The 27,584-nt window shown below is 42.4% G+C and overlaps 2 protein-coding genes across 23 annotated transcripts in view; both read left to right on the plus strand.

The window, feature by feature from the left end:
* The window catches only part of TPM3 (tropomyosin 3), a 37,199-nt gene extending 28,359 nt beyond the window's left edge, over positions 1-8,840 (plus strand). For 13 of the 16 annotated variants that reach the window (XR_010158106.1, XM_009432502.3, XM_063813271.1 and 10 more), the window contains one exon: positions 7,482-8,840. Coding sequence is in view for 15 of the 16 variants with exons in the window: in XM_009432502.3 (XP_009430777.1) it covers positions 7,482-7,564 (83 nt within the window). In the remaining variant the exon portion in view is untranslated. Of the gene's footprint in view, positions 1-6,153 lie in introns of all 16 variants that reach the window. The other 3 variants (XM_009432539.4, XM_001147800.6, XM_001147418.6) reach the window with 1 other exon arrangement.
* Positions 8,841-10,056: 1,216 nt separating this feature from the next.
* The window catches only part of NUP210L (nucleoporin 210 like), a 161,092-nt gene continuing 143,564 nt past the window's right edge, over positions 10,057-27,584 (plus strand). For 2 of the 7 annotated variants that reach the window (XR_010158103.1, XR_010158104.1), the window contains exons 1-6: positions 10,057-10,346; positions 12,180-12,316; positions 21,477-21,608; positions 23,524-23,617; positions 25,095-25,245; positions 26,808-26,940. Coding sequence is in view for 5 of the 7 variants with exons in the window: in XM_001144608.6 (XP_001144608.4) it covers positions 10,144-10,346; positions 12,180-12,316; positions 21,477-21,608; positions 23,524-23,617; positions 25,095-25,245; positions 26,808-26,940 (850 nt within the window). In the remaining 2 variants the exon portion in view is untranslated. The remainder of the gene's footprint in view (positions 10,347-12,179; positions 12,317-21,476; positions 21,609-23,523; positions 23,618-25,094; positions 25,246-26,807; positions 26,941-27,584) is intronic. The other 5 variants (XM_001144608.6, XM_016927751.4, XM_513837.8 and 2 more) reach the window with 3 other exon arrangements.

Consider the following 27,584-nt stretch of genomic DNA (forward strand, 5'->3'; position numbering starts at 1 on the left):
GCTGATTTTTGTATTTTTAGTACGGACGGGGTTTCAGCATGTTGGCCAGGCTGGTCGCGAACTCCTGACCTCAAGTGATCCACCCGCCTCTGCCTCCCAAAGTGTTGGGATTACAGGTGTGAGCCACTGCACCTGGCCTGAGCACTCCATTTAAAGAGAAACAAAATAATAAAGGCATTGATAGAGATGAGAAGGCCACAATAGCTCTAAAGGTAGATTTAGACAGAGTAGGGAACAGGTTGTGTCTTAAAATGAGGCTGAGGAGTTATAATTTTACTTGGGAGTTAATGGGGATGCCACTGGAGATTTTGAATAGGATATGTTGTGATCTGAATAACATATAAGAAGAATTAATTTGGTAACTAATTTGCAGATTAGCAAAGTGATTCACTAACATGGTGTTTCTCACATTTCAGCCATTTACGTTACCATTTTTGATGGCTTTTTCCATATTCATTGCTGCCTACATTGTTTTCTTCAGATCTACTCATTTCCAGATTTATTTTGTTCTTACTTGACACAATTCTATTTTGAAATCAAAGGTTTGATGTGTTAGTGTTTTTTCCTAATCACATTAAAGTAACTATAGCAGTGAATACACCACACTTTGGAAAAAATTGGGTTAGGTTAATTTAGTTTTCTAGGAGAGAATAATCAGGGTCTGAGCTAGAGTAGTGGCAGGAGAGATAGCACTAAATAAAGACAGGCATTGTGAAAGGCCTGGCCACTTGATGTGAGGAGGAAAGACAAGGATGACTGGTTTTTAGAGTAGGAGAATTAGCCGGGTGCAGTGGCTCATGCCTGTAATCCCTGCACTTTAGGAGGCTGAGGTGAGAGGATTTCTTGAATCCAGGAGTTCGAGACCAGCCTGGCAATAAAGTGAGAACCTGTCTCTACAAAATATAAAAACTTAGCCAAACATGGTGGTGCGTGCCTGCAGTCCTATCTACTTGGAGGGCCGAAGCCAGAGGATCCTTTGAGCCCAGGAGTCTGAGGCTGCAGCGAGCTGTGATCACACTGCTGCACTCCATCCTGGGTGACAGAATGAGACCCCCCCCCCAAAAAAAGAGTAGGAAAGTGGTGGGGTTAAAGGTGTAGGGAGATCATGTTGTCCTGGTTTGGGGAGCTGGGGGAAGGGAAAGAAGATACGGCTGACAATCTGGCAGGTATCTGGGTGAAAACAAAATTCTAGGGCTTCAGGCAGAGAGGTTGACATAAGAGAGTTGGGAATCCATATGGGGTACAGGTAGTTTATGCCATGGAGGTAAATTAGAACCATGAAGGACAATTGCAAATACAAAAAAAAGAGGCCAGGCACGGTGGCTCACGCCTGTAATCCCAGCACTTTGGGAGGCCGAGGTGGGCGGATCACGAGGTCAGGAGATCAAGACCATCCTGGCTGACACGTTGAAACCCCGTCTCTACTAAAAATACAAAAAATTAGCTGGGCGTGGTTGCGGGCACCTGTAGTCCCAGCTACTTGGGAGGCTGAGGCAGGAGAATGGCGTGAACCCGGGAGGCGGAGCTTGTAGTGAGCTGAGATTGTGCCACTGCATTCCAGCCTGGGTGACAGAGCAAGACTCTGTCTCAAAAAAAAATTAAACAATGAGGAAAACGTTATGTAAGAGGAGGAACCAAATGGAACTGATTGGAGGGAAAGAAGACGGTTGAGTAGTTCTTTAAAAAGTTCCGGGTTGGATGCTTTCTAGTGGTTTTTCAACAGAGAGGCTAAGAAGGAAGATAACTGAAAATGGGACATGCATTGATACTTTAGTAATTTGAGGGTACATTTTGAGTGTTAAGAAGTGAAGAGGAGGAGTCATTTTCAGGGGCAAAAGAGTGTATTGGTAGGAAGATTATATAGGCAATATAATTTACTTTAGAGCAGGGCTTTCCAACAGAACTTTTGGTAATGATGTCTAGTACATTAGCCACATGTGGCAGTCAAGCACTCAAAACATGGCTAGTGTGGCTGAGGGGCTAAAATTTAATTGTATTTCATTGTAGTTCATTTAAATTTGGCTACCTGTGGCTAGTGGCTATTATATTGGACAACGCATTTCTAAATATTCAGATCCTGGGCAGAAGTTGGCTTTGACATGAAGAAAGACTTCTTAGAAAGGAAGGAAGTAGACCGGGCATGGTGGCTCACGCCTGTAATCCCAACACTTTGGGAAGCTGAGGCAGGTGGATCACAAGGTCAAGAGATCAAGACCATCCTGGCCAACGTGGTGAAAACCTGTCTCTACTAAAAATACAAAAATTAGCTGGGCATGGTGGCACATGCCTGTAGTCCCAACTACTCGAGAGGCTGAGGCAGGAGAGAAAAAAAAGAAGGAAATAAGAGGGAGATTGGGAGAAAAGTAAGGTGTTATAGCTCTGATCTGTGATATCTCCTGTTTTCCTTGTGGTATGACTAGTGTGAGCAAGGATAGAGACCAACAAACTGGGGTAGCAAAGTGGACAATGAAGTACTATGTAATTAGTGCTAATGCTAAATTCATTCCTTTGTTTAAGGCTTAATATCCTTGCAGAAGCCATCCTGTGTTACTTGAGCCTGGACTAGTATTGGGGTGAAGTCAAGCATCAGAGTAAAACATTTGTCCCCTTAATGTTACCCCCTCCTCTTAATTTCTAAGAACCACAGGCCCATTTTGCCCTTCCTTGTTACCATCATTGAGATGAGGAATAAGATGTAGTAACCCCATGTTATCTGATAGGTACAACTGACCTATTCTGTTTGGCAGCTTTATCTTAGCCCCAGCCAAATCTCTTCCTTTCACATGGTATTGGTTGAATACTATCCAACTCCATGGGGTTGGTTTGTGTTTTTTTTTTTTTTTTTTTTTGAGACGGAGTCTTGCTCTGTTGCCCAGGCTGGAGTGTGGTGGCGTGATCTTGGCTCACTGCAAGCTCCGCCTCCTGGGTTTAAGTGATCCTCCTGCCTCAGCCTCCTGAATAGCTGGGATTACAGGCACGTGCAACCAAGCCCGGCTAATTTTTGTGTTTTTAGTAGAGACTAGGTTTCAACATGTTAGTCAGGCTGATCTCAAACTCCTGACCTCGTGATCTGCCCGCCTCGGCCTTCCAAAGTGCTGGGTTTACAGACTTGAGCCACTGCACCTGGCCATGGGGTTGTTTCTTAATTAGATATAGCTGAAAAGAACGCTAGACCAAATAGGTTCTCTGCCTTGCCTTTTCGTTTGTTTTGTTTTAGCTATTATCAGGGAACCAAAAACTTTAAGGAGCTAGTACTGGTCTTAATTTTTAATAACTAGAGATAGCAGAGTTAGAAACTAAGTTCAAAGTGAGAGAACAGCTGCATTTGTCTTTCTGACCTCAAGCAATTCCTAGGAAACTCTGTGTTCTGTGATTTAGTCAGGCAATAAAATGCTCCCACTCCTTCTCTGTCTCTTTATTTCTTCCCTAAATGGAAAAGAATTGACCAGGCTGCTTTGAGGGATAAAGATCCTGATAATGCGGCTGGGTGCGGTGGCTCATGCCTGTAATCCCAGCACTTTGGGAGGCGGGCAGATCACCTGAGGTCAGGAGTTCAAGACCAGCCTGGCCAATATGGTGAAACCCCATCTCTACTAAAAAAAAAATGCAAAAATTACCTGGGCGTGGTGGTGGGCGCCTGTAATCCCAGCTACTCAGGAGGCTGAGGCAGGAGAATCGCTTGAACCTGGGAGGTGGAGGTTGCAGTGAACCAAAATCGTACCATTGCACTCCAACCTGGGCAACAAGAGTGAAACTCAAAAAAAAAAAAAAAAGGATCCTGATAACATCCTTCTTTCCCAAGTGAGAATCACACAAACTAACTTGGTTATAGGTATTATCTAAATTCAGGCTGTTCACGAGATTTATATGTAATGTAACATCACAGGAAATTTGAGAGATTAGTTCACAAATTTCAACACCTGTTACTTTGACAAGGACGCCCCAGTGAATAAGACAGGTCCAATCTCAGGCCTCATGAAGCTTATATACCATTAGTATAGTTTTGAGTATTCCTTATTCAAAATGCTTGGGACCAGAAGTGTTTCGGATTTTTGCTTTTTTTTTTTTTTTTTTTTTTTAATATTTGCATTATACTTACCAGTTGAGCATCCCAAATTCGAAAATCAGAAATTTATACCAGGCATGGTGATGCACACCTATAGTTCCTGCTACTCAGGAGGCTGAAGCAAGAGGTTTGCTTGAGCCCTAGGAGTTCAGGGCTGTTGTGCACTATGATTAGGCCTATGAATAGTCACCACACTGTAGCCTGGACAACACAGTAAGACCTTGTCTCTAATACACACACACACAAACACACACATCTGTATGTGTATGTAAAATCCAAAATCCTCCAATGAGCATTTTCTTTGAGCATCATGTTGGCATTCAAAAAGTTTCAGATTTTGGAGCATTTTGGATTTTGGACTTTCAGATTTGGGTTCTCAGCCTGTATAGTGTTTGTCAATGGTGAACGTTTGTCATTTAGAGTAGGACAGTTCTGTTGATGTACAGAACAATCCTGTGTATTGCTGTCCCCTGCCCAACAGATACCTGTATGGGCCTTCTAGTCACTGTGATATCAAAACCTCCCATACATACTCAAAATCTCCCCTCGGAGAGAAGAGTGCACAATACCACCCCTATTGAGAACCATTGGTTTAATGGGAAGTGCAAGTTAAAGGTTCACCCTGATTCTACTGTTTAATACAGCTATTATTTTTAGTCATTCCCTCCCAGGCTTTTTACACATATATGCTTTCTGTTTTGATAGTGTACGTAAAGTGGCAAGTATTACTGGGACCATACTGGTCTCTAGCTTCCCAGTCAATCTGGGGAGAGCCTCAGCCCACAAGGCAGGGTGCCTGAGCAATGCTCACATATGCAGATGATTTTAGGACAGAAAAGTATCTTTTTCATATTGAGATCCTGAGACCATTTTGAAACGGGCTGTAAAATATAGGGAGAAACTTATTTGTGAATTTCAGAGGTTGATACTAGGAGTATACCAGGAAGAGTTTGGTTTTCCTGTCCCCAAACTTGTATTATCCCTGTGCTAGTCAGATGTATTTGAATCTTCCATATCCCACTATCTCTTTAAAGTGTGCTTCAAATAGAAAATCCAGATAAACCTATTAGATTTGAGCACTTAGCTGCTTGTATCAGGAATGCTTGCTAAATTGTCCTTTAGCCTGATTTGTAAAAAAAAAAAAAAAAAAAGGAAATAACTTACTAGTAGCTTAAATAAATATGGGATTTGTTTTTTAATCACATATATCTAGCCATGAGCAACTGTGGCCTGTTGTAGCTGGGCTTTCCATGATTCTCTTGGTCTTTTAAGATTGAAATATGCAACTCTGGTCATCACATCCATGTTGAAGGCAAGAGGGAAAGCTAAAGTTTTCCCAGAAGCCCCCAGCAGACTATCTTTCTACATCTCATTGGTTAAAACTGGATCATATGATCACCCCTAGCTGCAAGGGAGGCTGAAAAACAACAGGATAGTCTTGAGTAGCTTATACCAGTAATTTGCCTTCCCTGGGACTAGGCACACTATTTGTTGACTCTAACAGGTTTGGGGTTCTTTTAAAGAAGACGAAGAAATTGAATATTTATTGGCTAGGCCACTGAAATGGGTCTATCACACAATATCTGTAACACAAAGCATTAGAAAGTATAGGAGTGAATGAGTGTGGAGATATTTCTCCCAGTATACTGTTTATAATGCTGTTTTGAATGCTTTCACAGAAAAATGTTCAGCTGTTCACTTCCATTCCTTTCAAACCCTGATTATTGTGAACACATTTCTTCGAAGCCAACTGTATTCCTTCCTTTGCCATTTCCCTTGTTTCAGTTTCTCAACCCAGGGAATAAATATTGTGAAGGAAGCATTTTTTCTCCCTCAAAATGTTGTCCTACCAACTTGTCAGTCTGAATTTCCTCTGATGGTCTTTCCACCAACTGACTGACTCTTATTGCCCTCTATCTGAATCCTCCTTGCATCCACCCTGCCTTACAGATGCATGTTATATATACCAGCTAGTTGAAAGACTCATAATTTACTTCTGGTACTCTACTAACTTTCCCTTTTTCTCTTTCTCCTCCTCTTTTTCCTCTCCTTCTCTTGTGTTCCCCTCCTCTCCGTTGCTGCTGCAGAGCGTCTCTACAGCCAACTTGAGCGAAACCGCCTGCTTTCTAATGAGCTGAAGCTAACGCTGCATGATCTGTGTGACTGATGGGCAGGGCTCAATGATGCCCATTAAACTGAGCTTACTGCTCACACCACTGACCTGGACCCCAACAAAAAGCTGATTGTCTTTTTAAAAGTTATTATTTTGCCCTGAGCAAATTGCATTTTAATTGGGGCAGTTAGAATGTTGATTTCCTAACAGCATTGTGAAGTTGACCATTGTGAAGTTTCTGTCCCTTTAGAAGAGATTATGGGTGAAGAAGGGAGGGGCCTGAGAGATTATAGTGAGAAAACTTGCGAGAATTTTGTTTTCCACCCTTATTTGCTGCTCTTTCACTTGGGCACTGACTGTAGGATATGTTCCCTTGCATGGATGTTTTTAACAATAAAAGGACTGACTTGACAAGTTGTTGTAACTGCTTCATCGGCAGGCCCAGGGATGGGTCCTTCTGACTGGGTGGAAAAAAGGGAAGTGAAAGAAAAGTTGTGGGATATGAATATGGGTCTGTGTTGCCATCACCTTCTCTGAGTTGAAGATTTGAGTATTTTCCTCACCTCTTTAGAGCAGTCAGAGTGGTTTGCTTGCTAGACAGATTAGATTCTCCTTAATGTTCAGCTGCTGATTTTCTTTCTGACTTTTGCATCCTTTTTCTGGTTTTATGTTTAATTTCAAGTAACTGTCACAAGCTAGTTCTGTTCAATAGCTCTGCAGCAATCTCAAGGTTTGCTTACAACTACTTGTTTCAGTAGTATTCTTGGCTTTGTTTTCTTTAGAGATTATTTGACTTAACTGTGAGCGCCCTTTTATTTATCCCATCAGTTATTACTTTGGCCTCTACTTTTTCGAAAAAACATGTAGTGCATGAGGATCTTCCTGTGCTCTTTATAATCTGAGATTCTGATGTTTCTATTGTTTGCAATGTTCAAACTCCAGTGAGCCATTTCAAGAGGGTATTGTTATGTGGGCAAAACCTAGAAAAGTGGATGGCTGATGCTTAAGGCTTGCTCTTTCATTGACTGAAAGCTGAAAGTGTTGGTTGGGTGTGGGAGGGAGAGGAAATGGCTGATAAGGGCCCTAACTCCCTCACCCAGGAAGTGCAGCAACACCTACAACTTCAGTAGGCAAGCCAAAGGCCCTACAAAACTGGGTGATGTAATAGCTCACTTCTGTGGCTGAGAAGGCAGCTGCTTCATCAGTCTGCAGCTTCTCTGCAACAGGAGCAAGTCTCAAAGAGCGGGTAGACCTTGAAATTTACTTCTAGTTCTTGTAACTTCTCTCCTTTACCCCCATTAGATAAACTGAAATGCACCAAAGAGGAGCACCTCTGTACACAAAGGATGCTGGACCAGACCCTGCTTGACCTGAATGAGATGTAGAACACCCCAGTCCCACCCTGCTGCTGCTCCTCCCTCTGACCCAGACTCCGCCTGAGGCCAGCCTGCGGGAAGCTGACCTTTAACTGAGGGCTGATCTTTAACTGGAAGGCTGCTTTCTCCTTTCGCCACCCCCTCCTTCCCTGTGTCTTTTTCACCAAACTGTCTCTGCCTCTTCCCGGAGAATCCAGCTGGGCTAGAGGCTGAGCACCTTTGGAAACAACATTTAAGGGAATGTGAGCACAATGCATAATGTCTTTAAAAAGCATGTTGTGATGTACACATTTTGTAATTACCTTTTTTGTTGTTTTGTAGCAACCATTTGTAAAACATTCCAAATAATTCCACAGCCCTGAAGCAGCAATCGAATCCCTTTCTCACTTTTGGAAGGTGACTTTTCACCTTAATGCATATTCCCCTCTCCATAGAGGAGAGGAAAAGGTGTAGGCCTGCCTTACTGAGAGCCAAACAGAGCCCAGGGAGACTCCGCTGTGGGAAACCTCATTGTTCTGTACAAAGTACTAGCTAAACCAGAAAGGTGATTCCAGGAGGAGTTAGCCAAACAACAACAAAAACAAAAAATGTGCTGTTCAAGTTTTCAGCTTTAAGATATCTTTGGATAATGTTATTTCTATTTTTTATTTTTTTCATTAGAAGTTACCAAATTAAGATGGTAAGACCTCTGAGACCAAAATTTTGTCCCATCTCTACCCCCTCCCAACTGCTTACAGAATGGATCATGTCCCCCTTATGTTGAGGTGACCACTTAATTGCTTTCCTGCCTCCTTGAAAGAAAGAAAGAAAGAAGATTGTGTTTTTGCCACTGATTTAGCCATGTGAAACTCATCTCATTACCCTTTTCTGGGTTTGAAGCTGCTGTCTCTAGAAGTGCCATCTCAATTGTGCTTTGTATCAGTCAGTGCTGGAGAAATCTTGAATAGCTTATGTACAAAACTTTTTAAATTTTATATTATTTTGAAACTTTGCTTCTTTGGGTTTGTGGCACCCTGGCCACCCCATCTGGCTGTGACAGCCTCTGCAGTCCGTGGGCTGGCAGTTTGTTGATCTTTTAAGTTTCTTTCCCTACCCAGTCCCCATTTTCTGGTAAGGTTTCTAGGAGGTCTGTTAGGTGTACATCCTGCAGCTTATTGGCTTAAAATGTACTCTCCTTTTATGTGGTCTCTGGGGCCGATTGGGAGAAAGAGAAATCAATAGTGCAACTGTTTTGATACTGAATATTGTCAAGTGTCTTTTTGAAATAAAGAACCAGTCCCTCCAACCCTCAGACCTATTTGACTTTTATTTATTAAAACTAAATGTGCTTTTTCCACAGAAGCTATGAGGTTTGGGTTAAAAATAGCATCTTTGTGGGTGGTAGCAACAGGATTTATTCTTTATTATTATTATTTTTGAGATGAAATTTCATTCTTGTTGCCTGGGCTGGAGTGTAATGGCTCGATCTCGGCTCACTGCAACCTCCGCCTCCTGGGTTCAAGAGATTCTCCTGCCTCAGCCTCCCGAGTAGCTGGGATTACAGGCCCGGGTAATTTTTTATATTTTAAGTAGAGACAGGGTTTCACCATGTTGGCCAGGCTGGTCTCGAACTCCTGACCTTCAGGTGATCCACCTGCCTCGGCTTCCCAAAATGCTGGGATTATGGGCGTGAGCCACCGCACCCAGCTGGAGCAACAGGATTTAATATAGAGCAAATGTTTAGTTTTATCATCTGTAAAATGGAGATAAGTATTGTCAGAGTAAACATGAAGATTAGAAAGAACACTTAATGTGCTGGGCCTTTTATAGGTTAACACTGACATCTCAGGCTGAACTATATACATTTTCCTTCACAACCATATCAATCCTTATAAACTATGGATTTATGCTCCTTAAAACAATATATAATGCTGATCACTACTATAAATGTGTGGTTTTAACCAACTGTACTGAAACAGCTTTGAGTTTATATTCTGTTTGGATATTTGGAGAAAACAACAAGTGCTCTCAGAGTATTTGCTTAGAGGCCGGCTGTTTGAGTGGATAACTTTGAAAGCTGCTTTTGAGACGCCAGTGTCTGGCATTTCCTGCATTCTGGCCTGGAGGCCGGACGTGAATCTGACTTCTAGTAAAAATACACGGTTCCCTTGACAAAGTCGAGCTGTTTATCCCAGAGACTGCACAATTTTCCGTTTATAGGCATGGACCAATGCTAACTGGAAATCATTGTAAAGTTTTTTTGTCGGGCGGAGGGTGTGGTGTTAAGATAAACAGTGTGCAACAGAAGAAATTAAAACTGGAAGAAATTAAAGGTTTTTTTTTAGACTTTTCTGCTTGTTCCTTACTGTTAAAAAGGTCTGCCATCCAGTATTTAGGAAAGCCCTTTAAGAGAGTTTGAGGTGTTTTAGCTGGGTTTGTGCCAAAAGTTTCCATTATATTGGCTTGCTGAAGGACTGCATTTAAAAATGCCCACACATCCGAGCAAGAAGCAGGTCCCATCCCCCTCTGCTGACGTCACGCCTGTGGATTGGCTGATGGAGCTGTGAGCCGGCTGTAGTTGAGCGGGAACCCGAGACCTGGCAGTCGCCATGACTGGCTGTCCGGCGTCATCAAGACGCCGAGGCTTCGGGCTCTTTTTCTTCTTGCGTCTACACCGCCTCCTGTTGTTGTTTCTGGTTTTGCGTGGGACCCTGGCCAACAAACTTAACGTGCCACAGGTGTTGCTACCCTTCGGCCGGGAGCCAGGCCGGGTGCCTTTCCTGCTGGAGGCCCAGCGGGGCTGCTACACTTGGTGAGGGGTGGTGGGTGACAAGGATATGCACCCTCACTACCATCCAGTAAGGGTGAGGGGGGTTCCCTCTGTAAGATCCCACAGGAATACCGTGTGGGGCCGCGTGAAGGGGCCTAGCCGGTAGGGGAGGAGAGTGTGGTGTCAGTGAAGGTGGCGAGGAGCAGACCCTTGGGTGTGGCGTGTCCTACTCATGTGGTATATCCTCCAGCTGTGTGACGATCTTCCAGACGTGTGAGGAATTCTCGGGATGTGGGACTGGCCTCTTCTCTGTGTGTGTTGGGAAGGGGTGGTCACTATGAGCAGCCGTCAGGGTAAAGGGAAGCCCTGTGTTGGAGGCCACAGGTACTGTTGACTACCAATGTAAACAACTAGAGTAAGAGGAAGTTCCCCATATCTGAGGAAATTTCTGTAGGAACAGGAAAACTTGGGGTGCGAGGGTCCCCACTAACTATAGATGAGGTATTCAATGTGAGAAGGACTTAAAACACAACAGCCAAGTATTGGGGGTTAACTAAGCACTTTACATGTGTTAACTCATTCGCTTTTTGCAGTCTTATGAAGTAAGTACTATTACTCCCATTTCACAGACGAGGAAAGTGAGGCCCAGAGACTATGAAGTGTAAACTTCTGGGAATATGAGAAGATTTATCGTGGGTGGAGATGAGATCTGTCTGTATTATCAAAATTGCCCCATTTATAAAAGGGTACCCGCTTGAAGTGTGAGGACAGGGGGTACACACAACTCCGGGATAATGACTTCCTGACTGAAGATGAAGAGACATGATTTTCTGGTGTGAGAGGACCCAATGATGGGTTATGTGGTTGCCTAAGGTATGAGAGAACCTAACCGAAGTGAGCTTCAGGATGCCAGTGCATTCATCCTAGATGGAGTAGATACCCCTTTGCCATCTCCTAGGAGAAGCAATGAGGTTTGTTCCGAGTATAAATTCACCTCTCATTTTATGAGGAAGTATAAGGAAAGTGAGCTTGTAAGATGATCCAGTGTGACGTGTGTGTTTCCTGACCGTGAGGGTGATGCAAGGCATCTTTCCAGCATTGAAAGCCATTTCTTCTATCACTCCAAAAATATTAATGAGGCCAGGCATGGTGGCTCATGCCTGTAATCCCAGCACTTTGGGAGGCCGGGGCAGGCAGATCACTTGAAGTCAGGAGTTCAAGACCAGCCTGGCCAACATGATGAAAGCCCATCCCTACTAAAAATACAAAAATTAGTCGGGCATAGTGGCAGACACCTGTAATCTCAGCTACTCGAGAGGCTGAGGCAGGAGAATCGCTTGAACCCTGGAGGCGAATGTTGCAGTGAGCTGAGATCGCCCTGCTGCACTTCAGCTTGGGCAACAAAGTGACTCGGTCTCAAAAACATAATAATAAATAAGAATAAAAATATTTATGAATGTTTTTGGTATTTTGAGTTGGACTCACACCTCATAATTTAGGCACCTTTTCCATCCTAGATATCAGAAGCCTGGTTTCTAGGATTGAAGGAAACTTTCCTCAGAGTATGAGAAAGTCCCCTCTCATTACTAGAAACACATCAGTCCTATTTCTGCATACTGAGGGAAGAATATAAAAATCTTTTAAAAAAAATTGAGGGAGGGATATTTCTGAGACTTTGTTCAAGGGATCATTGGGAAAGTTCTCATCAATCTCTCAGTTTAATTATCGCATCCCTAAGCAATGTTCCTGCTTTAAAAAGTGTCATTTACATATACCTGGTAGTATGTAACATGGAAGAAGAGTGAGAATCTATGTTCCACTAAAAGTTAATTTTAACCCACCTATTTCACACTCTTAAGAATTTTGTTCTGGCAGGCATTCCACCCATCATGATGCAGTTACTGTTGAGCCTTTATATGAAAATGGCACCTTGTGTTCCCAAAAAGCTGTACTCATTGCTGAATCTACGCAACCGATACGCCTCAGCAGTATTATTCTTGCTCGAGAAATAGGTATGTTGAGAGCAAAAACACTATGTATCACTTCTTCTGGGGTAGAATAATCTGGTATTTTGTATAGATAGTTAACACAAATGGTGTTGGCTTCAAATGATTAAAGGGAGAATAAATGATTCCTAGCTGGCTGCAGTGGCTCACGCCTTTAATCCCAGCACTTTGGGAGGCTGAGGCGGAAAGATTGCTTGAGCTCAGGAGTTTAAGAACAGTCTGGGTAACATAGTGAGACCTATCTCTACAAAAAAAAAAAAAAAAATTATGGCTGGGGGCGGTGGCTCGCGCCTGTAATCCCCCCACTTTGGGAGGCCGAGGTGGGTGGATCACCTGAGGTGGGGAATTTGAGACCAGCCTGGCCAACATGGTAAAACCTTGTCTCTACTAAAAATACAGAAAAATTAGCCAGGCGTGGTGGCGCACACCTGTAGTCCCAGCTACTCAGGGAGGCTGAGGCAGGAGAATCGCTTGAACCCGGGAGACACAGGTTGCAGTGAGCCAAGATTGTGCCACTGCACTCCAGCGTGGGCGACACAGGGAGTCTCCATCTCAATAAAACAAAATAAAATAAAATAAAATAAAATAAAAAAAATGAAGAGTATTAGGCAGGATTTTCATTTTTTCTTTCTTTCTTTTTTTTTTTTTTTTTGAGACGGAGTTTCGCTTTTGTTGCCCAGGCTGGAGTGCAGTGGCGCGATCTTGGCTCACTGCAACCTCTGTCTCCCAGGTTCAAGCGATTCTCCTGGCTCAGCCTCCTGAGTAGCTGGGATTACAGGCGCACTGCCACCACGCCTGGCTAATTTTTGTATTTTTAGTAGAAAGGGGGTTTCTCCATGTTGGTCAGGCTGGTCTCAAACTCCTGACCTCAGGTGATCTACCTGCCTCAGCCTCCCAAAGTGCTGGGATTATAGGTGTGAGCCACCGTGCCCGGACAGCATTTTCTCTTTTTTTAGAGACAGGGTCTTGCTTTGTTGCACAGGTTGTAGTGCAATGGCACGACAGTAGCTCACTGCATCCTGCCTGGCCTGCGCAACACAGTGAGACTCCATCGCTACAAAACAATAATAATAAATAAATTAAAGAATTTTTAAAAACCACCTAAAACCTATTCTTAAGTGGGCTTTGCAATTAGATAGAACTAATCTGTTTTTGTTTCCAGCTTTGGAAAATTTCCTAGTACAGCTGAGTCATCACTTTTCCCCCACTCCCTTTAACCTTTTGGTTCCTAGGGAATAAGAGTCCTCTACTATTTTTCACCAGATTTTTTTCCAACTACTAACACCTATTCTACAAATTTTGTTACTGGCCCTCTTAATGTTCTCACATGTGCAGTCAATGACAACCATATCTTGACTGCTGCCTGGCTGAGAGGACTTGTAAGATGTCATCAATTATAAGATAAATCCCAATTGCAGAGATGTTAAAAGATAAAAAACGAGTGTCTAAGAATCAATGAAATATGGTATGATATTCTCAAACATAAGAATCTTTGAAGACCATGTCATGCAGGGTAGCTAAAAAGGATAGAGAAGGATACGAAAGTCAGAAAAAACAAAAAACATTGATTTGGTCACATATGCGATTTTTAAAATGTAATCATTTTTAACTACACAAATTCATTCTGATATAAAAAAATTCACAGAAGTACTAGGAAAAATGTCAAATCTTGCTCTCAGCTTAACTTCATCTGACTTGTGACCAATTTTCCAAAGTTAAGTATCCTTAAATCAACTTTCCCAATTTTACTATTAATACAATTGTGTACATAGATGAGATTCCCAGTGGTAAGGGCCAGTCTTGGTGTCCTACTAGGAGCATCTGAATGGGAGCAAGTAGTAGGAAAGGGGTGGGATTGGGCATTTTGAAAGAGAAGTGCATGCCTAAGAGAAATTGTTCATTAATTCCTTGGACAGATATTTATTGAGTTGCCTACTTTATAAGGCATATATAAAGGTAAAAAGATGTAAGCTTGCCATTGGCATTTAAGTCCTTTTTTTTTTTTTTTTTTTTGAGATGGAGTCTTGCTGTGTTATCCAGGCTGGAGTGCAATGGCACGATCTTGGCTCGCTGCAACCTCCACCTCCTGGGTTCAAGCAATTCTCCTGCCTCAGCCTCTTGAGTAGCTGGGACTACAGGCATGCGCCACCACACCTGGCTAATTTTTGTATTTTTAGTAGAGATGGTGTTTCACCATGTCGGCCAGGCTAGTCTTGAACTCCTGACCTTAAGTGATCCACCCGCCTCGGCCCCCCAAAGTGCTGGGATTACAGGCGTGAGCCACCGCACCCGGCCTTAAGTGCTTATTATAAAATTTTGTTTATGATGGTTTTGGTGATAGTGTAGTAAAGAAAGTGGTCATGACAAAGATGATGGATAGACTTGAGGTGAGAGACTTAAGTGCAATGACGTGATCTCCGCTCACCGCAACCTCTGCCTCCCGGGTTCAAGCGATTATCCTGCCTCAGCCTCCCGAGTAGCTGGGATTACAGACATGTGCCACCATTCCCAGCTAATTTTGTATTTTTAGTAGAGATGTGGTTTCTCCATGTTGGTCAGGCTCATCTCGAACTCCCAACCTCAGGTGATCTGCCCGCCTCAGCCTCCCAAAGTGCTGGGATTACAGGCGTGAGCCACCACACCTGGCCTTGCCCCGCTAAATTTTTGTAATTTTTATAGAGGTGGGGGTTTCGCCATGTTGCCTAGGCTGGTCTCAAACTCCTGGAGTTAAGCAGTCCACCCACCTTGGCCTCTCAAAGTGCTGGGATTATAGCCATGAGCCACCACACCCGGCTGAGAGCATAATTTTAGGTGAAAAAGTTCACAGGGCAGATGAAGAACTGGTTTGGACAACTGAAGTGTACCTGTGGTAATGTGGACCTGTAAATAAAAATATCCGTTATATTATTTAATAAAGTTGTATTCTCTTCACTTTAAAAGTTAAATGTTTGATATTTCTCCTACTCATTCTAAATTTACTTGTAAATCATCCAAAATAATTTCATTTATTTATTATTTATTTTTATTTTTGGGGACAGGGTTTCACTCTGTCACCCAGGCTGGAGTTCAGTGGCACAAACATGGCTCATTGCAGCTATGACCTCCTGGGCTCAAGTGATCCCCCTACTTCAGCCTCCTGAGTAGCTGGGACTAAAGGGGGGCACCACCAGGCCTGGCTAGTTTTTTTATTTTTTGTAAGACTATGGTAGTGGGGTTGCTCAGGCTGGTCTTGAACTCCTGGGCTCAAGCAATCCTGCCTCAGCTTCCCAAAGTGTTGAGCTTATAGGCTTGGGCCATTGTACTGGGCAGTTTTTTTTCTTTATGGTCAATGGCCTTATATTGAAAAGTTTTCTAGGCTGGGCACGGTGGCTCACGCCTGTAATCCCAGCACTTTGAGAGGCCAAGGCAGGTGGATCACCTGAGGTCAGGAGGTCGAGACCAGCCTGGCCAACATGGTGAAACCCCGTCTCTACTAAAAATACAAAAATTAGCTGGGCGTGGTGATGGGCACCTGTAATTCCAGCTACTTGGGAGGCTGAGGCAGGAGAATCACTTGAACCCGGGAGGTGGAGGTTGCAGTGAGCCTAAATGGCATCATTGCACTCCAGCCTGGGCGACAAGAGCAAAACTCCTTCTCAGGAAAAAAAAAAAAAAAAAAAGAAAAGTTTTCTGCTGTTGAAGTAGTCAGATGAGTAAGCATTGTGTGCACAAGGCTTTTCCTTTTTTATGTAAGGTCACAGCTGCTTCTGTTTGCCCTTGTGCTACACATTTCTCTACTGAAAAGGGGGCTTTAATTTCTCATTTGACAAGTGCTAGATTACTCAGTGCCTGATTATCAAGTTACGGATTACCTAAGATTACCATCCCTCCCTTCCTTCCTTCCTTCACCATCCTGAAACACTTCCTTAGTGGTAATTCTACCAGCAGATCCTGTGAGATTTCAACTTACCTTGTTGTTTTTTGTTCATAGACCCCCATGTCTTTGTCTTTAATTATTTTAACTTGGGGTTCTGTTTGTCAGTTAAATGTTAATCAAGTAGAAGGCTAACTTAATTTTAAAACTTTTTAATTTAAAAATGATTTTAGATTTACAAAAGAGATGTAAAGATAATACAGAAAGTTCCCATATACCCTTTACCTAGTTTGCTCTAATGTTTCACTAATCTTCTCTAGGATTCAATTAAAGATACACATTGCTAAACCAAATTGTCATGTTTCCTTTGTCTCCTCCAATCTGTGAGTTTCTCAGTCACTTTTTTCTCTTGAGACAGAGTCTCTCTCTGTCACCAAGGCTGGAGTGCACTGGCACTATCTGGGCTCACTGCAACCTTTGCTTCCCGGTATCAAGTGATCTGCCCACCCTAACCTCCCCAGTAGCTGGGACTGCAGGCACACGCCACCATGCCCAGCTAAGTTTTGTAAAGATGGGGTGTCACCATGTTCAGCCTTTTAGTCACTTTTGATGCTTTTTTTTTTTTTCTGAGACCGAGTCTTGCTCTGTCGCCCAGGCTGGAGTGCAATGGTGCAATCTCGGCTGACTGCAACCTCCGTCTCCCGGGTTCAAGCGATTCTCCTGCCTCAGCCTCCTGAGTAGCTGGGATTACAGGCACGCACCACCATGCCTGGCTAATTTTTTGTATTTTAATAGAGACAGGGTTTCGCCATGTTGGCCATGTTGGCCGGGCTGGTCTCGAACTCCTGACCTAGTGATCCACCCACCTCGGCCCCCCAGAGTGCTGGGATTACAGGTGTGAGCCACCGTGCCTGGCCTTGACACTTACAGAGTGTTGGGTGGCCAGGCACGGTGGCTCACCTCTGTAATCCCAGCACTTTGGGAGGCCGAGGCGGGTGGATCATGAGGTCAGGAGTTTGAGACCAGGCTTGCCAATATGGTGAAACCCCATCTCTACTAAAAATACAAAAAATTAGCCAGGCATGGTGGTGTGTACCTGTAATCCCAGCTACTCTGGAGGCTGAGGCACGAGGATTGCTTGAACCCCAGAACCCCAGAGGCAGAGGTTGCAGTGAGTTGGATTGCACCACTGCATTGCGACAGAGAGAGACTTTGTCTCAAAGACAAACAAACAAACAAACAGTGTTGGGCCAAGGGCACTAACTCCGGAGGCCTGTAATCCCAGCACTCTGAGAGGCTGAGGCAGGAGGAACACTTGAGCCCAGGAGTTCAAGACCAGCCTGGGCAACATTAGCAAGACCAAGTCTCTACTAAAAAAAAAAAAGAAAAAATTAGCCAGGCATGATGGTACGTGCCTGTAACCCCAGCTACTCAGGAGGCCAAGGCTGGAGGATTGCTTGAGTCCAGGAGTTTGAGGCTGCAGTGAGCCATGATCAAACTGCTGCACTCCAGAGACCTTGTTTAAAGGAAAAAAAAAAGTACTGGTCAGATGTTGTATATAGAATGTTTCTCAATTTGGGTTTGTCTAATGTTTTCTCATGATTAGCCTGGGGTTATGATTTTCAGGGAAAAAACCCACATAGAATTGAAGGGCCCTTCCCATTGCATTATTTCATGGGGTTCATGATATCAGTATGATTTATCACTGGTGGTGGTAACCTTGATCACTTGGTTAAGGTGGTGGTACCTGTCAGGTTTCTCCACTGTAAAGCTACCATTTTCCCCTTTGTATATGCTATTCATTAAAAGGGGTCATGAAGCCTAGCCCACAATTTAAAGGAAGGGGAATTGGCCTGGACAACAAAGTGAGACCCTGTCTCTACAAAAAACTAAAAAATTAAAAATTAGCCAGGTGCGGTGGCATGCGCCTATAATCCCAACCACTCAGGAGGCTGAGGTGGGAGGATCACTTGAGCCCAGGAGTTCGAGGCTGCAGTGAGCTATGATTGTGCCACTGCTCTCCAGCCTCGGTGACAGAGTGAGACCCTGTTTTTAAAAAAGCAAAACAAAAATAAAGGAAGGAGAACTGACCTTTGCCTCTTGGAAGGAGGAGTGCCAAAGGATTTGTGCACATGTATTAACCACTGCAATAACTAATAAATATTTGAGGGAGATACTTTCATGTATCCTGTTTCTCCTTGAAGCTTTACCCACTGATTTTAGTGTTTATCCATGAATCTTAGTACTGTGATGCTCTTTTTTTGGGGGGGCGGAGGGGGGATGGGATCTTGCTCTTGCAGTGGCATGGACTCAGCTCACTGCAGCCTTGACCACCCAGGCTCAAGCGATTCTTCCACCTCAGCCTCCCACGGAGCTGGAACCATAGATGTGTGCCACCATACCTGGCTAGATTCTTTTTATTATTTGTAGATATGAGGTCTCACTATGTTGCCCAGGCTGATCTTGAACTCCTGGGCTTAAGGGATTTCCTTCATATATTCCATACTTATTAACTAGTATTCTTCTGAAAGAAAGATGTCTTACATCTTACAAACAACTTCTTCCCAGTTAATTTATTCAATTATTTATGTCAGTATGGGTTCATGAGTATTTATTTAATTTGGGGGCTATATTTCAATGTTATAATTTATTCTGTTATTCAGGTTTTTCCAGCTTTGGCCACTGGGGGCTCTTTCAGGTTGGCTCCTATGTCCTTTGTCCTTATCTTTTCTTTAATTTTTGTGATTGATTGATTGATTGTGCTTTCTTACTTTTTAGTTCTATGAGATGGGCCAGGGTCATCTTAGCCATTTCTTCAAGGAGTCCTGGTTCTTTATATTAAAGAATTATATTTAGTGCCTGTAATCTCAGCGGTTTGGGAGGCTGAGGTAGGAGGATCGCTTGAGGCCAGGTGTTCTAGACTAGCCTGGGTAACGTAGCAAGACTCCATCTCAACAACAACAAGAATTATATTTAGAAACCAAGATCTGGGTGCCAGTGTGCTTGTTGCTACTGGTGTATCCACTGCTTCTAGGCCCTCTCAGCAACATAACTAGGAAATATATGTATATATGCTAACTCCTGTATACACATATGTCTACACTTATTTCTATATCTATCTGCATAGATATTAAAATAAACATGAGCTCATACTGGTATCTTCAATTCTAATCTTGCACCTTAGGGTTTATTCTAGCCTTCCCACCTTGCTTATTGTAACTTCTTTCTCTGACAGGGAGAAAAGTGACTTTCATTATCTATGACGTATTTACTTATTTGTTCAATTCTGTTGTCTATATAAAGTAATTTCAGGATGAGTAATTCAATTTTTAATGTTTCTGTTGAAAGGAAGCATGCCATTTCCTGAAATAAGCATACTTTATTGCATCTTAGCCCTTGTTGAGGGCCATTTACCTGTATTATCCTATTAACATTCTCCTTTGATTTTTTTTTCAATGTTTAATTTTTTTTTTTGTAGACGGAATCTCGCTCTGTCACCCAGGCTGGAGTGCAGTGGCACAATCTTGGCTTACTGCAACCTCTGCCTCCCAGGTTCAAGCAATTCTCCTGCCTCAGCCTCCCGAGTAGCTGGGACTACAGGCGTGCACCACCACGCCTGGCTAATTTTTGTATTTTTAGTAGAGATGGTGTTTCATCATGTTGGCCAGACTGGTCTTGAACTCCTGACCTCAGGCAGTCTGACCGCCTTGGCCTCCCAAAGTGCTGGGATTACAGGCGTGAGCCATCATGCCCAGCCAATGTTTAATTTTTAATTTTTTGTTTTTTTGAGACAGAGTCTCACTCTGTCACCCAGGCTGGAGTGCAGTAGCATGATTTCAGCTCACTGTAACCTCTGCCTCCTGGGTTCAAGCAATTCTTTTGCCTCAGCCTCCTGAGTAGCTGGGACTACAGGCGAGCACCACCATGCCCGGCTAATTTTTGTATTTTAATAGAGACGGAGTTTCACCATGTTGGCCAGGCTAGTCTCAAACTCCTGACCTCAGGTGATCCACCTACCCTGCCTCAGCCTCCCAACGTGCTGGGATTAGAGGCGTGAGCCACTGCACCCGGCCTCTCCTTTGATTTTAAAATTCCTTAAAAGCAGATCTATGGTTAGGGACAGAGTTTATCCCTGATGTTTACTGGTAATTTGGGGTCATTGGAAAGTGGTCGTAACTTTGCTTTTTGGTTTTTTTGGATGAAGCTAAAACTAAATGTTACAATAGTAGAATGGAACAGCTATATAGACAGTTCTCAAATACATGGCAAATGTGGTAGGAAAGAGTGCTGTTAAAATATAGTGGTACAAAACAATTTTTATTTCATTCTCATTTTATTCTGTACTGTTTCAATTAGTGTTTCTGAATTTCATTATGGGTATATTGACTAGAACTCTGGTTGGACTGGGACTCTAGCTAGATCTAATACGGTGGTTCCCAGGCTTTTTAATCTCATGGCCCACAAGAAAAAATAACTGAAAGAAAGGAAGACAGAAAGAGACAGAGAAGTTTATTGATAGGACTGACTTACAGTTGCCACCGTTTTACTTTCCTAAATAAATACATTTTAAAAAATCTACTAACACCATTATTTCATAAAAGAAAATTTTTTACCATTTTAAAAGTAAGACGTAGAATAAAGTATAATCCTTTAATATGACTACTTTATTTTATTATTCACTTTTTATTTTTTATTTATTTATTTATTTTTGAGACAGAGTCTCACTCTGTCGCACAGGTTTGAGTGCAGTGGCGTGATCTCGACTCCCTACAACCTCTGTCTCCTGGGTTCACACCTTCTCCTGCCTCAACCTTCCGAGTAGCTGGGACTACAGGTGCCCGCCACCACGCCAGGATAATTTTTTTGTATTTTTAGTAGAGACGGGGTTTCACCGTGTTAGCCAGGATGGTCTTGATCTCCTGACCTTGTGATCTGCCCACCTCAGCCTCCCAAAGTGCTGGGATTCCAGGCATGAGCCACCATGCATGGCCTATTATTCGCTATTTTAAAATTTTTATTTGTTATCAAGATCTTGAAGAATTTGGAGAAAAATATTAACATTTTTATTTTTCTTATTTTTCCATGGATGAGTAGAAACATCATAGATCAGTGTTTTGGAATCTCTGGTCTAGTGCCTCTTGTTATAAAGAAAGGCTCTTATATCTTGTTATTATGCTATTTTCTTCCATAGGTAAAAGCAGCAGTCATAGTCTTACTTTTTCATAATCTTTAGAATACAGTTTTGAGTATTTGAGACATTTAATAGATTCATGACCTATTGAATTAAATACTCAGTTTTTGGGTTCATTGTAGTGACTGACCATGAGCTACGCTGTGATGTTAAGGTTGATGTGATAAACAGCATTGAAATTGTATCTCGGGCCCGGGAACTTTATGTAGATGATTCGCCACTGGAACTGATGGTGAGGGCATTGGATGCTGAAGGTAAAGAACTTCAGAGGATTCAACAAAATTACCTAAAATAAAGTAATATCTGTTTATGTTTAGCACTTGGAAACAAAAACTTGAGTGGCAAAAGTAGATTAGAAGTAATATCTATTTTCTCATTTGGAGCTCATAGATGAATAATAATTCTGAGTATAATTTAATGTATTAACTACACGTTTTCATAAAATATTCCTGCTATTGTTAGTTATCTCAGAACTTTTCCTTTCTTGGGCAGGGGAAGGGGAACAGAGTTTTGCTTTTGTTGCCCAGGCTGGAGTACAATGGCATGATCTTGGCTCACTGCAACCTCTGCCTCCTGAGTTCAAGCAGTTCTCCTGCTTCAGCCTCCTGGGTAGCTGGGATTACAGGCCTGCGCCACCACTCCCGGCTAATTTTGTATTTTTAGTAGAGATGGGGTTTCACCATGTTGGTCAAGCTGGTCTTGAACTCCTGACCTCAGGTGATCCACCCGCCTTGGCCTCCCAAAGTGCTGGGATTACAGGCGTGAGCCACCACGCCTGGCCACTTTCTTTTTTTTTTTTGAGATGGAGTCTCGCTCTGTTGCCTAGGCTCAAGTGCAGTGGTGTGATCTTGGCTCACTGCAACCTCTGCCCTCCCGGTTCAGGCGATTCTTGTGCCTCAGCCTCCCAAGTAGCTGGGAATACAGGCACGCGCCACCACACCCATTAATGTTTGTATTTTTAATAGAGACGGGTTTCACCATGTTGACCAGGCTGGTCTCGAACTCCTGGCCTCAAGTGATCTGCCTTCCTCGGCCTCCCAAAGTGTTGGGATTACAGGCATGAGCCACCGCACTGGCCTCCGAACTTTTCTTAGATACCCAAATCTACCACTGAGCTTCTGTTGATGGGCCCTAGATCAACAATTAAGAACACTTTTTGGAATTTATTGCTAGCTCTGTTTGATCAATCCACTTTCTATAGACCAGGAGAATTAAATGTAAATCTGTAAAAAAGTTACAATCTTGATCTAATCTTTAATGCTTTTAATACTGTATACTATATTAATGCTATAATGAGGTATTAAAAAACACTTAGGTAGTAAAAAAAAAAATTTAGGTGGGACGTGGTGGCTCATGCTTCTAATTCTAGCACTTTGGGAGGCCGAGGTTGAAGTATCCTGTGAGGCCAAGTTTCCCATGGTTAATTAAAAAAAAATTATAATGTATTGCCACTTTCTTTGTTAATTACTTGAGTGATTTGTTTTTTTAATCTGAAAAATGAACTATTCGGGAATTCTGGAAGCTTTTTTTTTTTTTTTTTGGATACAGAGTCTGTCACTCAGGCTGGAGTGCGGTGACACAAGCATGGCTCACTGCAGCCTTGACCTCCCAGGCTCAAGCAATCCTCCTACCTCAACCTCCTGAGTAGCTAGGACTACAGGTGCAGGCCACCATGCCTGGCTAAGTTTTTATTTTACAGACCAGGTGTCACTATGTTGCCCAGGTTGGTCTCAAACTCCTGGGTTCCAGCGATCCTCCTGCCTTGGCCTCCCAAAGTGCTGGGATTACAGGTACAAGCTATTGCACCTGGCTGGAAAGTTTTTACAAAAATTTGTGTGGAGGGGACCAGGATTAAGGATGCCTTGTCAACCATGAGGTGGCCTTTATGTAGAAAGGAACAGAAGGAGCATGGCATAATTATTGTCAACCAGAAGTTAATCAGCTTGAGCCCTTTTTACTTTCAGACAGCTTGTGCAGCAACATCATTTATTGTTTGTGTAGGGAACTTTCTCATATATATGTTTTAATTCATTAATGATAGTGCTTTCTATTTCTTAATGAAAGAGGCTTCAAAGTAATTTTCTAGTTAGGTTTTCCTTTCTTGTTGTAAATACCTGAATATTTTTAAATACGTGATCCTATCTTGTCTGCTTTTGGCTTGCTCTACAGGAAATACTTTTAGTAGTTTGGCAGGGATGATGTTTGAGTGGAGCATTGCCCAGGACAACGAGTCAGCAAGAGAAGAACTGTCTAGCAAAATTAGGTAAACTTGAAACCAAACATAAATCATCTGACTATGAAGAAGACATCTGCCATTAAGCGGCATGCTGAACAAGCAACCATTTGTGTGGACTTTGATGACCCTGCTATCTACTTTTTTGAAACTGATAAATTACTGAAGGAAATGTCTTTGATAGAATGAAATATGACATAGATGTAGGTACCTTTATGATCGCTTAATCTGAGTTACTATGGAGGAGTTCATGGGCTAAGTACTACACAATTATTTGAGCCAGGTATATCTTCTGGAAATTCTTTTTGTTCAAGCTACCTGCACATGCTGGAGTAGAGGGAGAAGGATGATAGTATGAAATTTTGTCTTCAGTACCAAGGAGTAGATCTCAGATCCAAGTTTTACTCCCACCACAATTTTAGCCAGAGGCTCATAAATCCCTTTCTTTTTTTTTTTTTTTTTTTTCGAGATGGAGTCTTGCTCTGTCTCCCAGGCTGGAGTGCAGTGGCGTGATCTTGGCTCACTGCAACCTCTGCCTCCCGGGTTCACGCCATTCTCCTGCCTCAGCCTCCTAAGTAGCTAGGACTACAGGAGCCCGCCACCACGCCCAGCTAATTTTTGTTGTTGTTGTTGTATTTTTAGTAGAGAACAGGGTTTCACTGTGTTAGCCAGGATGTTCTCAATCTCCTGACCTCCTGATCTGCCCACTTTGGCCTCCCAAAGTGCTGGGATTACAGCGTGAGCCACTGTGTCTGGCCTTTTCTTTTTCTTTTCTTTTTTTTTTTTTTTTGAGATGGAGTCTTGCTCTGTCACTCAGGCTGGAGTGCAGTGACACGATCTCGGCTCACTACAGCCTCCACCTCCTGGGTTCAAGCGATTCTCCTGCCTCAGTCTCCTGAGTAGCTGGGACTACAGGTGCCTGCCACCACGCCCAGCTAATTTTTGTATTTTTAGTGGAGACGGGGTTTCGCCATATTGGCCAGGGTGGTCTCAAACTCCTGACCTCAAGTGATCCACCCGCCTCTGCCTCCCAAAGTGCTGGGATTATAGGCGTGAGCCACTGCGCCTTGCCTTTATCTTTTTCTTTTTTTTTTCTTTTTTTTTTTTTTGAGACGGAGTCTTGCTCTGTCACCCAGGCTGGAGTGCAGTGGCACAATCTTGGCTCACTGCAACCTCCATCTCCTGGGTTCAAGTGATTCTCCTGTCTCAGCTTCCCAAGTAGCTGGAATTACAGGCGCATGCCACCACGCCCGGCTAATTTTTATATTTTTAGTAGAGATGGAGTTTTGCCATGTTGGCCTGGCTGGTCTCAAATTCCTGACCTCAAGTGATGTGCCCGCCTTGGCCTCCCAAAGTGCTAGGATTACAGGCGTGAGCTACCATGCCCAGCCAAAAGTGTTTTACATTCTATAGACATTGAAGAAACTATGTTTAAAGTCTCTTAGGGACTTTTGGAAGAACACTTCATTTAATTCTGCTAGAAACACGTTTTATTTTATGTCTTTAGGATTCTTAAATACTCCGAAGCAGAATATGCTCCCCCAATATATATAGCTGAGATGGAAAAAGAGGAGAAACAAGGAGATGTGATTTTAGTGTCTGGGATTAGAACTGGTGCTGCTGTTGTAAAAGTTCGAATTCATGAACCATTCTATAAGGTAAAAAGTTTGTGTGCTATAAATTTTCCTTACTTGTTTTTTCAAGATATGGTCTAACTCTGTTGCCCAGGTACTACAAGAATGCACTACCCGCCCTGGTTTTTTTTGTTTGTTTGTTTGTTTGTTTGTTTTTGTAGAGACAGACAGGGTTTCACCAGGTTGCCCAGGCTGGTCTCAAACTTCTGAGCTCAAGCAGTCTGCCTGCCCCAGTCTCCTAAAGTGCTGGGATTACAGGCGTGAGCCCACACAACTGGCCAGTGTTATAAATTTTTCATTTAATAGTCTTGCCTATGGAAAATATAGTTTTTTATGTTTATCTATAGTAGAAGCCCTCTAGTCTGATGTGATTTGGGCCAATAGTTGGTCATTTAATTGAAAAAGTTATTTGAAGTAGGTAAGCATTAAACAATTATCTTAAACATTTTATTGCCTGATTACAATTACAAATGTGACTGGCATTTTCTCTTAAAATATATAACTACATTTTATTCACCAATCCTTGATGTAGGTGCAAGGCCTTTCTTTGACCATGAGTTCACTGATTTGAAATCTACATACACTTTCTCCAATAAACTACAGTTTCTAATTTCTTCCTTTTTTGGGGTGGGGGGGTTTCAAGTGATTCTTGTGCCTCAGCCTCCCGAATATCTGGGATTACAGGTGTGTGTCACCATGCCCAACTAATTTTTGTATTTTTAGTAGAAACAGAGTTTCACCATGATGGCCAGGCTGGTTTCAAACTTCTGGCCTCAAGTGATCCACCTGTCTCGGCCTCCTAAAGTGCTAGGATTACAGGCGTGAGCCACCACGCCCGGCCCTAATTTCTAGTCAAGTAAAAATTTAGATGCAGGAAGAATTTGAGTGCAGAAATTTATATTTTAAAGGATTTTCCCTAATATTTTACATTTCTCACTTATACCTAATTGATAGTATATATTAGCAGCTTGCCTTTAACTTTTTTTGACACATTTAAATTTTTAATAGAAATAACAGTTCTCTTTTCACATCTATAGTTTTTGTTTTAATGTGATTATAATTACAAGCACAACTTGCATAAATAGGTTTGGGAAAAACAAATGTTTTTTGGTAAGCATTTAATTCAATGGCAAGAACATGAGTGTGTGGACCTCCTAGAGAGAAGCCTACCAACCTTGCATTGGGTAAATCTTCATAAAAATCAATGTGTTCAACAGAGAGTGGAAAGTAACTTAATCTGGCAAGTCAGTTAATTGGAGGTTGGCTAAAAGAATTTCTGTGTCTACAATTGAGTCTTACCTTTTCTCATTTCAGCATACTTGACTTTTTATTTACCTACTTTTTTTCTTTTAGAAGACTTTTTTGTTCTAAGTCTGAGTACCTTAGAAAGTTAATAAGGTATTAAGATTCATAATCACTTTTTAAGGCTAGCTGAAATTATGACTTGTGATTAGGAAAGCTTTTAAAAAAATCTTTATAAAAAATTTTAAAAGAAGTTTAAAAGAAGTAAGCTTTTAACAAGAAAGATGACTGTGAGGATTCCGTCCATGGAAACTGTTTTTTTTTTCTTTCCCTCCCTCTTTTAGAAAGTGGCAGCAGCCTTAATACGTCTGCTTGTTTTGGAGAATATATTTCTTATACCATCCCATGATATTTATCTCTTAGTAGGAACATATATTAAATACCAAGTTGCAAAAATGGTTCAAGGGAGAGTGACAGGTAAGGTGATTTATTTTTTCTCCTATGACTCACATTTCCCAAATCTTTTCTGTTGACAAGATCAGCAACTCCACATTACATATGAAAAATACTTGTGTTTTTAGATTTTGTGGTAAAGTGTTAATTGCTGTACTTAACTAATATTAGACAGAAATAGCCCCATATCTTGAACATATTAATGGCATAGTTAGGCTGCTTAGCTTCGGTGCCAATAGGCATCTGAATTCTCTATTAAAACAACAACTAGCCAGGCATGGTGGCTCTCACTTGTAATTCCAGCTACTCTGGAAGCTGAGGCAGGAAGATTGCTTGAGGCCAGAAGTTGGAGACCAATCTAGGCAACAGAGCAAGATCCCCATATCTTTATTATTTTTTTATTTTTATTTTTTTGAGATGGGGGGTCTCACTCTGTTGCCCAGGTTGTAGTACAGTGGCATGATCATGGCTCATTGCAACATTGAACTCCTGTGTTCAAGTGATCCTCCCACCTCAGCCTCCTGAATGGCTGGAACTACAGGTTCCTGCCACCATATCAAGCTCTTTTTTTTTTTTTTTTCTAGATGTAGTCTCTCTCTGTCACCCAGGCTGGAGTGCAGTGGCATGATCTCGGCTCACTGCAACCTCCACCTCTGGGTTCAAGCAAT

Source organism: Pan troglodytes, chromosome 1, assembly GCF_028858775.2.
Source record: "Pan troglodytes isolate AG18354 chromosome 1, NHGRI_mPanTro3-v2.0_pri, whole genome shotgun sequence".
Taxonomy (NCBI): Eukaryota; Metazoa; Chordata; class Mammalia; order Primates; family Hominidae; genus Pan; species Pan troglodytes.